The sequence below is a fragment of the Neoarius graeffei genome, chromosome 22 (assembly GCF_027579695.1).
Source record: "Neoarius graeffei isolate fNeoGra1 chromosome 22, fNeoGra1.pri, whole genome shotgun sequence".
In the NCBI taxonomy this organism is placed as follows: domain Eukaryota; kingdom Metazoa; phylum Chordata; class Actinopteri; order Siluriformes; family Ariidae; genus Neoarius; species Neoarius graeffei.
Genome location: NC_083590.1, coordinates 55553697 through 55570171, shown reverse-complemented (window position 1 = coordinate 55570171; position 16475 = coordinate 55553697). Strand labels below are relative to the sequence as shown.

General features: G+C 43.0%; 1 protein-coding gene across 1 annotated transcript in view; it reads right to left on the bottom strand.

The window, feature by feature from the left end:
* ctdp1 (CTD (carboxy-terminal domain, RNA polymerase II, polypeptide A) phosphatase, subunit 1) overlaps positions 1-16475 on the bottom strand; it is an 86682-nt gene that overhangs the window by 11805 nt on the left and 58402 nt on the right. Inside the window, exons 10-11 of the mRNA XM_060904984.1 lie at positions 12812-13021; positions 4882-5035 (exon numbers count right to left, since the gene is read on the bottom strand). Of these exons, the coding sequence (XP_060760967.1) occupies positions 4882-5035; positions 12812-13021 (364 nt within the window). The remainder of the gene's footprint in view (positions 1-4881; positions 5036-12811; positions 13022-16475) is intronic.

Here is a 16475-nt window from a genome sequence, read left to right as displayed (position 1 = left end):
TCAAACGGTTTGAAAGACGTCCCCCAGAATTCTACAAAGAAGGAATTCTCCGATGGAAACGCCGCTTGCAGAAGTGTTTAGACTTAAATGGAGGATCTGTAGAGAAATAGCTTTGTTATTTTCATAAATAAAGATTTTTTTCAATTTGTCTTAGAACTTTTTGACTTCTCCTCGTATATAGAAATGTTTAGAATCACAACCATGGTGACATTCAGAGTACCAATTCTTATCCACCAATTTATTTAAACCGTAACTCTGAAACGCGGGCTGGGATTTAGAGGAGGAAACAGACCGTATAAAACCCTGACTCGGAGAACACACAGCAGCTCGCACTGCAATTAGGTCTGTGTATTGCAGTAAGATGAGAACTTCTTGTCCATGTAGCCTACCATTACTACATTTAAAGCAAACAAACACTATTTTGTGCTTTTGCCACCTTTACGGCTTGCGGTTCAAGATCCCCCCACCCCCACTAGAACTTTCAGTGAAAACTTTAGTATTAATTCCACCTTTTCTAAAATCAACATTTTGCAGAAAACAGCACTGAAGTATGAAAAAACCTACGCTGCGTGAAGCATGGCCTGAGAATACCATGTCAAAGTGCATCACGTCATTTTATTCCGAGATGTATAGTGGTGCTTGAAAGTTTGTGAACCCTTTAGAATTTTCTATATTTCTGCATAAATATGACCCAAAACATCATCAGATTTTCACACAAGTCCTAAAAGTAGATAAAGAGAACCCAGTTAAACAAATGAGACAAAAATATTATACTTGGTCATTTATTTATTGAGGAAAATGATCCAATATTACATATCTGTGAGTGGCAAAAGTATGTGAACCTTTGCTTTCAGTATCTGGTGTGACCCCCTTGTGCAGCAATAACTGCAACTAAACGTTTGCGGTAACTGTTGATCAGTCCTGCACACCGGCTTGGAGGAATTTTAGCCCATTCCTCCGTACAGAACAGCTTCAACTCTGGGATGTTGGTGGGTTTCCTCACATGAACTGCTCGCTTCAAGTCCTTCCACAACATTTCGATTGGATTAAGGTCAGGACTTTGACTTGGCCATTCCAAAACATTAACTTTATTCTTCTTTAACCATTCTTTGGTAGAACGACTTGTGTGCTTAGGGTCGTTGTCTTGCTGCATGACCCACCTTCTCTTGAGATTCAGTTCATGGACAGATGTCCTGACATTTTCCTTTAGAATTCGCTGGTATAATTCAGAATTCATTGTTCCATCAATGATGGCAAGCCGTCCTGGCCCAGATGCAGCAAAACAGGCCCAAACCATGATACTACCACCACCATGTTTCACAGATGGGATAAGGTTCTTATGCTCGAATGCAATGTTTTCCTTTCTCCAAACATAACCCTTCTCATTTAAACCAAAAAGTTCTTCTTTGGTCTCATCCGTCCACAAAACATTTTTCCAGTAGCCTTCTGGCTTGTCCACGTGATCTTTAACAAACTGCAGATGAGCAGCAATGTTCTTTTTGGAGAGCAGTGGCTTTCTCCTTGCAACCCTGCCATGCACACCATTGCTGTTCAGTGTTTTCCTGATGGTGGACTCATGAACATTAACATTAGCCAATGTGAGAGAGGCCTTCAGTTGCTTAGAAGTTACCCTGGGGTCCTTTGTAACCTCGCCGACTATTACACGCCTTGCCCTTGGAGTGAGCTTTGTTGGTCGACCACTCCTGCGGAGGGTAACAATGGTCTTGAATTTCCTCCATTTGTACACAATCTGTCTGACTGTGGATTGGTGGAGTCCAAACTCTTTAGAGATGGTTTTGTAACCTTTTCCAGCCTGATGAGCATCAACAACGCTTTTTCTGAGGTCCTCAGAAATCTCCTTTGTTCGTGCCATGATACACTTCCACAAACATATGTTGTGAAGATCAGACTTTGATAGATCCCTGTTCTTTAAATAAAACAGGGTGCCCACTCACACCTGATTGTCATCCCATTGATTGAAAACACCTGACTGTAATTTCACCTTCAAATTAACTGCTAATCCTAAAGGTTCACATACTTTTGCCACTCACAGATATGTAATATTGGATCATTTTCCTCAATAAATAAATGACCAAGTATAATATTTTTGTCTCATTTGTTTAACTGGGTTCTCTTTACCTACTTTTAGGACTTGTGTGAAAATCTGATGATGTTTTAGGTCATATTTATACAGAAATATAGAAAATTCTAAAGGGTTCACAAACTTTCAAGCACCACTGTATTTAGTGGGTGTAATTGCTTCTTTTGCAGCATGCGTCTTCGACAGAAGAACGTCTTCTGCCTGAAGGCCTTTATACACCGGATTTGACACAAAATTGTGATGCAAAAACGTGTGCTAAATTTCTGCAAATGTAGTATGCGCACAGAGTCGGATGCAGTTTTTTAAAAAGCATTTCATGTTCTATTTCATGCTGCGACTATCCTGAGTGAATGATGGAGTCGTCTAGTAGTGATGACAATCATAGGCATGCTCTCAAGAAAGAGAAAGCTCTCCTGGGCCCCTCTCCTCTGCATTTGACTAAGAGGGGGCACGTGCCCCAGTAAAAGGGGTCTACAGGGATGAGAATGAAAAATATTTTAAAAGTCTGAAAAAAACGGGGCGGGGCTAATTATTTTTGGCTTTTTTTTTTTTACCCCAAAACCATTAATTTTATCAGCAAAAAGTTGCAATGTATTTGGAAATAAATTCCCCTTCTTGGTGACTCCCAGGTGAAAATGATTAATATGGTACAAGAGACTTGTTTTTAATCAATTCACATTAATGATTTCAAAAAAAATCAATGCACCTTTTAATATAAACGAGCTCTACAGTATTACATTTCTGCATTTTTGTGATTCATCTTTGAATACTCTAATCCTTTAAAATGAAGTGCAAACCAGAAAAAAGTTCCATCATATAATTCTCTGAAGCTTTCTTCTGATGTTATCATGGTAGCAGGAGGTCTTGCATATTAAGCAGGCAACATTCAGCATCACTCATCACTTCCCTTTCAACTGCTGTGTGGACTAACGAGGTTTTATCTGGACAGGATGTTGTGTGATGTAATACAGATACCATACGGCCAATCTGAAGATCGAGATGGTGAGTTTGAATTAAAGAACAGGCATGCACAATGGGCATTACAGATTGGAAATTTTTTTTTTTTAAATCAAAGACTATAAGTTCATCTCGGCCTAAAAAATTTGGGCAGACGCTCCCGCGCGGCACACGCCAGCAATTCCCCCCCCGTCCCAATTTTTTTTTGTCTTGTCAGATAATCAGTTTCATATGCAAAATTCGCGCCAAATAAATAAATACATAAATATTCTTTTTTTTTCTTAAAAATCATACCGAGTTACGTTCTTGGTGTGCAAGTTAAAACAAGAATCAGAACAAATGCCCTGTTCTACGTCTGCGTCAATGCCAAATTTTGTGGTTCTACACAAAATTATAACCAGTGAAAATGGTATTTTGTTGTGAAGAAGGAAAAAAAAAAAAAAAAAAAAGGGGGTACAAATCCTCAAAAAGGGCTTAAGTTTTGCAGACACCCCTACCCGAGGTGCATCTGCTGTACTCCGGTCTCTCTTGCAAAAGAAACTTTAATACACACTCTTAATATATAGTGTCTGACGACACTCACTCACACTTTTTTTTTTTTTGGTCATACGTCTGCCATCTTTTGCCAATTGTGACATTGCTAACTATTGTTTGAATCAAATCACTGAATCGTTTTCAAGCGCATGAGAGGAGAACACCGTTTAAGCGGAGATGTTTCTGCATGGTCCTAGTGCCTGCACCCTCTTTTTCGGACCTTTAAGTGTAAGTAAGTAGGGGTGTTTTCACACCTGGTCCCCTTTAAAGGAACCAGACTCCGTCCTCTTTAAGTGGACCAACAGAAAAAGAACTCAGTTCTTTTTGTGTTCACACTGTACAAAGAGGACTGGGTTCTCTTTCTGGTCCAGTTAAGCTTTGATGGGGCCTCAGTCCTCTTTCTGTTCACACCAGGTCCTCTAGAGCCCTCAGACCCCCAGTGCAGGGAATTCTGGGTAATTTTCTCTTGAATCAAAATGTCTGCTGCCATGCTTGCCCTGCTGTATTCTTTGATCAAAATAGTGCGGATTAAGGAAAATAAATTTATTCCAGCTATCTATGAGCACAAAACACGGCTGAGGAGACTACAAAGAAGAAGGGCATGGCTTAAGAGAACTTCATTGCGACAAAAAATGGGTTACATGACATTTGAGGTTCCCTGCTACAGTCACGTGACCAACTACGGCAAACGAAGAAGGTTAAACTACAGCGAAAAAGGCGAAGTGAACCCGGTGCGCTTTTTGTTCACAATGCGCAGATTAGGCGAACCGTACCGAGACCACCTCCTGAGGTGGTCTCAGTTCGGTTCGCTTTAAAGGGGTCTGGGTACGGTTGGAGTGTTCACATATGCGCAAAAAATGCCGAGTCATCGATCTGAGTTCAGTTAGATGGCTGAAAGGGACCAAGTGTGAAAACACCCTAAGTGTGTGTGGAACACCAATGTAACGGTAGGAGAAACACTGCAGCAGTTAATAAGCACAGTTGAAGCAGGGACATGGAGCTCCACACGGTTTCTCCCAGTGCCCACAAACTAATGATGACAGTTCATGAAAATGCACATGATGTCACGAACTGAGCAGTGTAGAGTTCACATACTTTCGAGGAGGTGTTTTCTGATGTAACCCGCTCCACCATTTTCATTAAACATGGTTCAGTCTTTCAGTCTAAACGAAGTGACATGAAGCTCACTGTGGAGCGTTACAACACTAACTAGCCATCATAACACTAACGTACTCCTAAGCTACTGGTTTACGAGAACAGCTTCGCATCACGAACATGTCGCGTCTCACCTCTCTGTCCATACTATCGAGGTCCTCCTTACAGAGCGTGTAAAGAGGCATGGTTTCAGACAGGCTTGGCTGGCGTTTCCTGCGTGATGCTGCAGGCTGCTCATCATCTGCTCTTGAGCTTTCAGCATCTTCCTGTTGCAGAAATCTTAAATCCCTGGAGGGGAAAAAAAAAAAGTTCAAAAACATTCCAGGTGCCATAAAACAAAACAAGCAATTTACCAAAGGCTGTCTAATGCGGACAAGTGGCTCTGAAAGTGAGTGAAGCCAAACTTTAGGCATTTTGATAAAACTTTAAAAGCTCTGGAATTTAACATCAGAGGAGACTGATATGACTCGTACCACAGCGCAGCTGAATTCTCGAATCTGATTGGTCAGAAGGTGTGTATCATTTCTGTATAATTCTGCATGTGCTCGTTCTAATGCTATCGTTTCTAGAGTGACTGCTCGTTCACAGGGGTGTCCATTTCCAGATAATCTGAGAGTAATAATAAAACAAAATTTTAAAACGCACTGGGGTCAATCCATGTGAAGTCACCAGAGGCCTCGCCACTGACCATCTCAGATTTGCTTCATACTTTCTGGCAAAATCCAAAAGCAGAATACGTTCATCCGCTGACAGATTTTTCCTTCAGATTCTTCACATATCCACTCTGGTGTTGGCAATGAAATGATGTTTTGCTAGTTTGTCTGCTAGTAGATTATATGCCTTAAAACATACAGTTATATATAGTTTGGTTTAGGGTACCAACTTCATATTCTGTGCATTTGCTAATCAAAACAAGCTCTTTCCAGTGGTACAATTGTTTTTATGGTAGACCTTTGTCATACATTTGTAATATACATTTGAATTATAGGCGCAAAATGTTTTTTTTTTAATTTTTAAAGCCTAATAAATCAGAAAGCTTGATTTCTTTTGAACACATACCTAGTTGCCTAAAGAGTACTATAACATGAGTAGTAAATAAGAAAATTTGAAAGATCTGGTGAGCTTTAATGTGGAGATACGGGGCGTCAAAGTTGCTCCAAAGCACATTTTTTTATGATTTTCAGCAAGCCATAACTTGGCAAATATTGAACTGTGAACTTTCTATTTTAGTATTTAAAGGCGTCTGGCATTGAAGAACAATCCTTGAAAATTTCATGTATCTTGCATGAATAGTTTAAAAGTAATGACTTATGGAAGTTAGGTCCGTTTTCTGTAGCACGCGTTTCAACAGTGAAATTGGGGCCACGCCCCTTTTTTAAAGCCCCTATATCTCAGAAACTAACGAAGGTACAAGTCTAAAATTTTGTACACTATTTATTGGGCAAACTGACAATATTTCCAGAAAGTATGAAGCAAATCTGAGATGGTCAGTGGCGGACAATTTTCTAAATCTGGTGATTTGGGGCGGAATTACCCACTGCTTAAAGAAAACAAAACAAATGTGGTGGTTTTTTGTTCGGAGTCTTAACATTTATGGAAGGAGTCTCTGTTCTAAGCAGAAAGTTACACGCCTCAGGAAAGTCTTCAGGACAGACAGGTTTACACTTTCTGGTTTCTCAGCATAGCAAGCAGCTCTGGGTGTTTTATTTTTTGAGAGAGCAAGCGAGAGAAGGGAATGAGGGTTTAATCACAGCTATAATGTAGGTGAGGTTCACCCGAATAAAACAAAAGATAAGAAACTTGACATGTGAATCTTGAATGATTTGTACTGCTGTTTTGAACCCCTAAATATTAACTCCTGGTGCACCTGAAAGCCCCGCCCCTTTCCACCTCATGTGTACTTGACTCTGTGCCGTCACTGTGTCACGGTAAACGGAGAACGTTTTGAATTCATTAATTTGAAATATAATCAATGTGTGTTCAACTTGGCTAATGTTAGACACATCTTAAAAAAAATAAAAATCTGTATTTCAGCTTTTCTACAGCACTTTACTCACAATTTGTTTGAAAAATATTCTAATTAATATTAAAAATATTAATGCATTTAAAAAATTAAAAGCACTGATTAGGTGATCTGTTGCACCTCTTCAGGAATCTCACACACTGTATAATTTGTACAACTGGCAGCTGCATGTCACAACTGCTGCATGATATAAATCTAAAACCTGTGAACGTAATATACACTGCCTGACCATTAAAAAATAAAAAATAAATTGCACAGTCTACCATTTCTTTCCACCTTAAGCTTTGACTATTAATATTTGCTGCGCAGCATTGTTTCAATAACCTTATTGCATACAGACCACACAGGTCGACGCAGTCAGCACAGCGCTGTATACAGTTCTTACACACTTGGAGAACAAAGACTGCTACGCCCGACTACTGCTCACTGCCTACAGATCGGCTTTCAACACTGTATACCAACTGGCTTCACCAACAAGCTCTGCACTCTAGTGCCCCCTTTTCCACCAAAGCAGTTCCAGGGCTGGTTCGGGGCCAGTGTTTAGTTTGGAACCAGGTTTTCTGTTTCCACTGGCAAAGAACTGGCTCTGGGGCCAGAAAAACCGGTTCCAGGCTAGCACCAACTCTCTGCTGGGCCAGAGGAAAGAACCGCTTACGTCAGCGGGGGGGCGGAGTTGTTAAGACCAACAAGACCGCGAAAGATCGCCATTTTTAAGCGACGAGAAGCAGCAGCTGTACAAACGTGAAGCCATCCATTATTATTATTGTTGTTGCTGCTGCTTCTTCCATGTTGTTTTTGCTTCGATATTCGCGCCAAGGTTTATGCAAACGTAGCGACGTAACTGACGTATACAGCGACGTAATGATGTGGCTTCCCTTAGCACCGCCAGCTATGGAAAAGCAAACTGGTTCTCAGCTGGCTCGCAAGTTGAACGAGTTGTGAACCAGCACCAGCACCGGCCCCGAACCAGCCCTGGAACTGATTTGGTGGAAAAGGGTAGTAGGTGTGCCACCAGTTCTCTGCAACTGGGTCCTGGACATTTTAACAGGTGGACCCCAGTCAGTCAGACCGGGGAACAACATTTCCAAAACAATAACCATAAATACAGGAGCCCCACAAGGCTGTGTTCCGAGTCTCATGCTGTACACACTCTTCACTCATGACTGTGTCGCTACCCAGCTTAACACCAGCATTATTAAATTCGCGGATGACACCACAGTCACTGGACTGATTTCTGGGGAAGATGAGACAGCATACAGGAGGGAACTGGTAGGTCTTGTGAAGTGGTGTCAGGACCGTAATCTCTCCCTCAACATCAGCAAAACAAAGGCGATGATCATTGACACACGGAGGAAGAGAGTACAGCACCCACTACTGCATAGTGGAGAGAGCTGCCACATTTAAAATTCCTAGGCCTTAACATCACTGAGGCGCTCACTTGGACCCACGTCATCACAGACCTGGTGGGGAAAGCCCGACAGCGTCTGTACTTCCTGAGAAGGCTGAGGAAGTTTGGCATGCCGAGCACTATTCTCAGCAACTTCTACAGATGCACAATCGAGAGCATCCTCACCCATCACAGTCTGGGAGCAGCACAGCTCTACAGCGGGTGGTAAAATCAGCAGAAAGCATCACTGGAACTGCACTCCCTGCACTGGAGGACATCTATAAACACCAGAGTTCTCTGGAGAGCCCTTAACGTTATCAAGGACACGATCCACCCACAACATGAACTGTTCACGCTGCTGCCATCAGCAAGACATTGCTACAGGAGCATTGCAGCCAGAACAACTACCGTACGCTGAGAGACCGTTTGTTCCCCCATGCCATCAGACTCATGAACAGAACCCAGCCACTGCCTCCCGCCCCAGTCCTGTAGAGCTTGCACTGACCTACCTATTTATTTAAACTGACACTTTACACACTTTGCTGCATGTTTTTTTAATACTACTTTAGGTCCTTGTTTTTAATTACTTTATAGCTCTTGCTTTTAATGTCTTTATTCATGTTTAGGTGATGTTGCTGGAGAACTCAAAGAATTTCATTGTACCATGTGACACAGACTCTACTACATAGGACAATAAAAGCTGAATTGAATTATTCAATGGTCACAACATTTATTTCCGTCCAGCGTGTCATTAATTTTTTTCACCAAGTTCCTGTATTGACGATTGGGAAGTTGAGCCACTCTGTAAAAAAATATCATGTTTACCACAGGGCGGCACGGTGGTGTAGTGGTTAGCGCTGTCGCCTCACAGCAAGAAGGTCCGGGTTCGAGCCCCGTGGCCGGCGAGGGCCTTTCTGTGTGGATTTGCATGTTCTCCCCGTGTCCGCGTGGGTTTCCTCCGGGTGCTCCGGTTTCCCCCACAGTCCAAAGACATGCAGGTTAGGTTAACTGGTGACTCTAAATTGAGCGTAGGTGTGAATGTGAGTGTGAATGGTTGTCTGTGTCTATGTGTCAGCCCTGTGATGACCTGGCGACTTGTCCAGGGTGAACCCCGCCTTTCGCCCGTAGTCAGCTGGGATAGGCTCCAGCTTGCCTGTGACCCTGTAGAACCGGATAAAGCGGCTACAGATAATGAGATGAGATATTTACCACATGGCAGACTGCTGAGAGAGAAATCTGCTCAACAGCATTCAATTTACACGGAATGTCAAATCAGCCATAACATTAAATCTCATCTCATCTCATTATCTGTAGCCGCTTTATCCTGTTCTACAGGGTCGCAGGCGAGCTGGAGCCTATCCCAGCTGACTACGGGCGAAAGGCGGGGTACACCCTGGACAAGTCGCCAGGTCATCACAGGGCTGACACATAGACACAGACAACCATTCACACTCACATTCACACCTACGCTCAATTTAGAGTCACCAGTTAACCTAACCTGCATGTCTTTGGACTGTGGGGGAAACCGGAGCACCCGGAGGAAACCCACGCGGACACGGGGAGAACATGCAAACTCCACACAGAAAGGCCCTCGCCGGCCACCGGGCTCGAACCCGGACCTTCTTGCTGTGAGGCGACAGCGCTAACCACTACACCACCGTGCCGCCCCAACATTAAATCTACCTGCCTAATATTATTTAAGTGTCATCAAAACAACTCTGAGCTATCGAGGCCTGGACTCCACAAGACCTCTGAAGGTGTGCTGTGGTCTTTGGCACCAAGACGTGAGTAGCAGATCTTTTCAGTTCTGCAAGTTGTGAGGTGGGGTCTCCATGGATCGGACTTGTTTATCCAGTACATCCCACAGATGTTCGATCAGATTGAGATCTGAGGAATTTGGAGGCCAAGCCAACACCTTGTTTAATGTTCCTCAAACCATTCCTGGAGTGGCAGGGTGCGTGGCCTCTTAGGGAATACCGTAGCCATGAAGGGGTGTACTTGGTCTGCAACAATGTTTTGGTAGGTGATATGTGTCAAAGTAATATCCACACGAATACCAGGACCTAAGGATTCCCAGGAGAACAATGCTCAGAGCATCACACTGCCTCTACCAGCTTGCCTTCTTCCCACTATACATCCTAGCACCATTTCTTCCCCAGGTAAGCAACGCACACACAGCTGTACACATGATATAAAAGAGTCATCAGACCAGGCCACCTTCTTCCACTGCTCCATGGTCCACTGTGCTGATGCTCACATGCTCATGTCGGTGGTGGACAGGGGTCAGCATGGGTGCACTGACTGGTGTACTGCTACACAGCAAGCTGTGTGTTCTGAAGCTAATCACAGCCAGCATGAACTTTTCCAGTAATTTGTACTACAGTAGCTCTTTTGTGGGATTGGACCAGATGGGCTAGCCTTCGCTACCCACACACATCAATGAGCCTTGGGTGCCCATGTCCCTGGTTCACCAGTTGTCCTTCCTTGGACCACTTTTAGTAGGTACTAACCAGGGTTCTAACTAGACCAAAACATCAGCGTAGTGGCACCAAGCATAATGGCTAGGGGTTGGGGCCCCCGAAAGCTCATGGGTTCTACATGCTCCGAGATGCATTTCCTGGCACTTGCAGGCCTCCCGGGAAGTCACTCTTTTCTGGTAATATTAATAGGCTTATGAGGTGAAAATTTAAATTCAATCCAAACTACTCAAAACTGGTTTCACCGAATTCAGACTTGAATTCTGAACAGCATTTTTTTTTTAAATAGAATTAAAATATATGGTTATCCGTTCTTGAGATATTACAAATCAAAGATTGAAGAAACAGCTTCATTTTTAGAAAACTGCTGTAATATTCTGTATGAAGATCACACGGTCCAAAATGGGCCTCATTAACCAAATGTTTTTTTCTGCATAACTTTTCTATATTTCAAGATCTTTCCATGGAAATTAGCAGCACATAGATGGTTGTATACTGAATACAAAATTAAGAGTGAACCCCAATTATGCAAAAGTAGTATTTAATTTGTATTAATTATGCTAATTAGGTTAAAAACCCCATGAAATCAGTACACAATAAAAAAGTAATAAAAGATTATTTCTAATCCCCTCTTTGTGCTCGGTCAGCCTTTGTATTTCTCAGTAGGGCCGACTAGTGTTTATATAAAAGAATATAAATGATTATTTCGATTAATATTCACAGCTTTCAAGGCGAACCTTGAAAAAACTGTCTGATTCACATCTAATAAACAATTCACATTAACAACTGAAATCGACACTCGCGCTTCTGACTTCTGGTTTGTTTTTTTTAAAAATCTCATTCCGACCACTAAGATCTCAATATTTTTCATCAAAGCAACTCCAGTTATATTCTAAATTAGTCATTTATTTACAGGAATCAGTTTGATTTGAAAAAATAAGTAGGTAAAGCTCTAAAAACTCACTTCAAAGTCTCCCGTGAATCAGAACATCAAAACTAGCAGAGGGAAAATGTTGCTGAATCCTTCATCAGAAACAGCGAGAGAACATCGCTATAAAAGTGATCTGATTGATATTCATGAATAATCCAGTGGGAAACCGATCGGGGGGGAAGAGAGCGCTAGACCGCTTTCCTGGGACTCCAAAAGAAAAGCGCCGGCAGTTTCCCGATGTCACGCGAGCAGAGTTTTTACTCTGTTGTACCGACTTCAACCTGCCGTTACTCCCAAAGCACTGAACAGATCTTAACCAGATACATTTCTTTGGAAAGCAGAGATTATAAGCTTTTTAATGAGAGGATTCACGATAGAGAATATTCAAGAGTTAAACAATGACAGGTTTGGAAACTTAGATGAGCGTCTGCATGCACAATTTTCACAGCACGCCCAGCGAGCGTCTGATACGCTTACTGTATAAATGAAATTTTTTTTTTTTTTGGCAAAAGTTGCTGTGATTGTAATAGGTCTTCAATCAAAAACAATTAATATTCAACTATACTGGTAACATATTTATGGAATAAGAATAAAATAACCAGTTGATGATCAAGTGTCAGCTTTATTTTATTAGCTTCAGCCATTCAATTATAAAACCCATGACTATCCAGATCTAACTCGGGGACCGTCACGTATCGCGCCTCTTAACATGGATGGCACTTTACCGTGAACACAGCAAAAGGAAGGTGGTCAACCGGACTAGCATGACCAATGAGAATCTCAACACAGAACTCGGGCAGCTGTGGACGGGGAGTGGAGTATGTCCGAATGTAGAACATTTGCATGGCGGCGCTCCATCACCACCGTATGGGGAGAACAAGAGAAAATTAAACAAAAAGACCACATTTTCAAGATTAACAAGTCGTTTCATTAGTGTAGCGGCAGCTTTTACAGGTGTGTCGGCAATATTGTGGGCATATGGGTAAGGAAACACTGCGCCGCAGCCCGATATGCTGAAAAGGCCTCGCTCGAACCCTGTACTGACCAGTGAATCCGACTGTTCATTTGCTACCTAATATATCCAACCCCTTGACATGTGCCAACGTAATAACAAGGTAATCAATGTTTATTACTTCACCTGCCAGCAGTTTTAACTTTGTGGCTGGTGTGTGTGTGTGTGTGTGTGCACAGAAAGAGAGAGATAGAAATACTAGAACAGACTGTCGAGCATAGAGAGCACAAGTACCTAAAGTGCACTTCATGTCCAGGCAGCGCCACAGATGATTTTTGGGTGAGACGTGGCGCTTGAGGGCCTCTTCGGATCAACTTCCCAGTTACAGAATCATATGTGTGCACCTCAGGAGCCAGAAGGCCTTTGGGCTGGATGGAAACAGGGTGAATAACAGGTGCTGGGAAGGACTCTGGAACATCAGGAATTGATGATGGGCTATTACTTCTATAAATAAATAAATAAATACATAAATAAATAAATCACACCAAACAAAAAGGAAATAAACACTACCTTGGATTGACCTAAAATTACAGTGTTTAAAATAAATTAATAAATTAAGACATCTAGCATTCTTCTATAGGAAATTGACGAAGCTTAAATCTCCGTAATAAACTGGAATGAAAATTAAGAACAGAGCTAAACAAAACCGCAAGACACCATCACGCAGTTTTAACTTGGAATTTTCTGGAGGCTGACAAACGTAAATTTCAGAGATTTGAATTACAGAAGAGGCCAAAATGACTTCATACCCACAATTTAATAAACCATCTTTGTTTTTGTTAATAGTTCTTTGGAGATGGTCATATAGCACTTTATGTTGAACATGTTTGAGTATTAGCTCCTTTCTAACCTCCTCAGACTCTGCTTTCGTTTCTCTTTTCATGTTTAATGTGATGCACACAGTGACCTGAAACAGCAGCACTTACCGTATTTTCTGGACTATAGAGCGCACCTGTATATAAGCCGCATCCGCTCTATTTAAAAAAAAAAAAAAAAGATATACAAGCCGCACCGGGCTATAAGCCGCAGATATCTATGTTGAAAAATTCGATATTTACTGCATGTACAGAACGATTTTGTACTGTAAATGTACATGTATGTACCTGAACAGATTCTTTCCGAACAGTGCCTTTTAACACGGCAGCAACTTTGCTGATTAAAACGGAACAGAACCAAGAGAAAATAACCGGTATTTATTTACCTTCATTTCTCCTGTGTTTGAAACCGCAAGTCACTTTAATCATCTTCGCTGGATTTGAAAATAATTACCAGTTAGTAATTTGTCGTGCGTGTTCTATCTGCTAAAGATCTGCTAATTCTTCTTTGCATTGATTTTTCGTCTATCTTATTTTTGATTCTACTTCCGGTTAGAGCGCCCCTAGCGGTGGAAGAAAAATCCACAGAATAGCCGCACCTTTGTATAAGCCGCGTGGTTCAAAACCTAGGAAAAAAGTAGCGGCTTATAGTCCAGAAAATACGGTATCTACGTTTCAAACTGGCTGATTCTAATTATTCTTCTTGAGTTTCAGTCACGTGACTTTTCTTAGCAATTTCACTTCCGGTCAAACAGCTGGTGGTCTAGCAAACCAAAACAGCTGCCGTAGTGATAAGTTATCAGAGTACGCTCATAATCTAGAAGCCACTGCTGGCTTTAGATCTATTCAGAAGATTGGTGTGTGCAATGGAATCGACCCCTACAGTCTGGGAAAGAAGGATGTCATATGATCTCGAAAACTACCCTTCAGTCGAGTTCCCAGACATCTCCAACTATCTGGTGTTGCAGATGTCCTTCTACACCGCAAAACAGATGAAAGCGTGGAAGAGTATGGAGGCTTGCAACTTTTTTTGTATGTGGCTGGGTAAAGGACCTCGCTATCAAGTCGCTGCCGAATGAATCCTGTATTGTTTTTGCCCGTGTAAGTCTGTTTTTTTTTTTTTTAAATTAGTTCACGGGGAACCCTGAAGAAACTTCAGTTTCACAGTTTGATCGATTCAAACAACCTAAAACAACGCAAGTGTCAGGCATTTTTCATGCAAGCAATGCACCTTCTCCATACAAACGCCTTGTCAACTGAGCTTTGGTAGACCACCAGCTAAAGTTCTGAATAACTAATGAAGCAAATGTGACGTCACGTGAAACCCAGCAGTAAGACTGAAAGCACCCATGTCATTTTTATACATTTTAAAACAAACATTTTCTGTGAATGAGGCCACACAGTGAAGCAGCAGGATTCCCAGGGAAAGTGTGAACTTTCAGTGACTCAACTTGGTCATGTGTCATGCTCACGTGAAAGGACGTGAACAAACATGAAATGGAGTCAAAACAAAAGCTACAAAATGCAATGAAGTAAGAGCACAGCAATATCCAGCATGGCCACAGGGTGGAGCCAGACAAACATACATACCGGTACACACACCCCTGACACCACTTAAGCGGTGCGACTCTGTACCCCTCCTCAAGCAGCCAGGGGAGTATAAACAGGTGCTGCCAACAGTCCAGGATAGTTCATGCTGAGCAAGGCATGCTGGCTGATTCCATTCCTTCCCTTCTCCAGGCAATGATGGTGACGACAAAGACAACAAAGAGGAAATTCTGCCATCTGTGAGCACACTTGCTGCTCGACTCCCCTGCCTCAGCTACAGCCGGTGAGGCTCTAGAGAAACGACCCATTCACCTCAAAGCCCACCTGTGACCCAGAATATGGCCAACTCACATCAGTGTTCACCTCTCTGCATAAGCTTCGACTTCAGGGCTCCCATCCCTCACCGACTGCACCTCAATATCCCCCCCCCCCAAAAAAAAACCCTAAATAAAAGGAGCACTGATTTTCCTTATTCTTGGATCCTGTGTCTGTGTTTACGTGCTGCAGCCATGAGTTGCCACAGCAATGGACAATGCAGGCATGAACACAGCACCCACAACAACTCTGTACACGGCACCCTTACTGTAACACTTTGGAGTCCAGCCTCCAAGCAGCAGCAAGTCACCCAGGAGCTAGCACGGTGACTACAAGCTGCAACACAAGAACTGCTACAGAGGGCCAGAGCTCCAGCTTTCTCCAGCTGATTTCCAAACCCTCAACAGGAGGTCCTCAGTCTACTCCCAAACTTACACCAGCAGACAGACAGTGTTGATACTTTCCTGTATACCTTAAAAGGCAAACGGCCATCCGGGTGGGCTGGCCTGAAGAAAAGTGGGCCCAAACTCTTGCCCCAAGCTCTTGCCCCATTGCTCTCTGGAGAGGCGCAACTCACATACGTCATGCTCTTGCCAGCTTTTACAGAGGAGCACTTGCTTCTAAAAGAGCAGATCCTGGCCTAATGTGGGTTCTCCTCCTGCCAGGCTGCTGCAGCGTTTCATCGCTGGATGTGCCAGGTGAAGCCTGGCCCCCTCAGTCAGATGGACTTTCTACTGAGTACCACAAAGAGGTTGCTGCAGCCAGAACAGTATTCAGCTGTACAGGTTGCAGAGTGGGTCAGCATGGACAGATTCCCCTGGGCTCTTCCCCCTGCTGAATGCATGACCATGGCGCATACACCACAGGGGCCTCACGTGTGTGCATGGGGACACAAAAGAGGTGATCACTGCCAATGTTTTGGTTGGCAATGAGAAAGGGGAGTGGGCCCTAACTGTTGGGGTGATTCCTGACCTTCCTGTTCCTCTCCTCCTAGGTTGGGACTAGGCCCAGTTTTCCTCAGCAAGCTGCCTGTAGTCAGGAAGAGGCGATAGCGACAGACCTGGAGGTCCAGAGCCCACCCCAAGTGTGATGTGTGTCTGGCTGGTGAAGAGGAGAATGATGCCAACAGAGCCATGACAGACTCGCCTGCAGTGGCTCTGTTGGCATCACCATTAACTGAATCTCATATATGCATCAGCAGGTGACTAGAGAGGGAAACT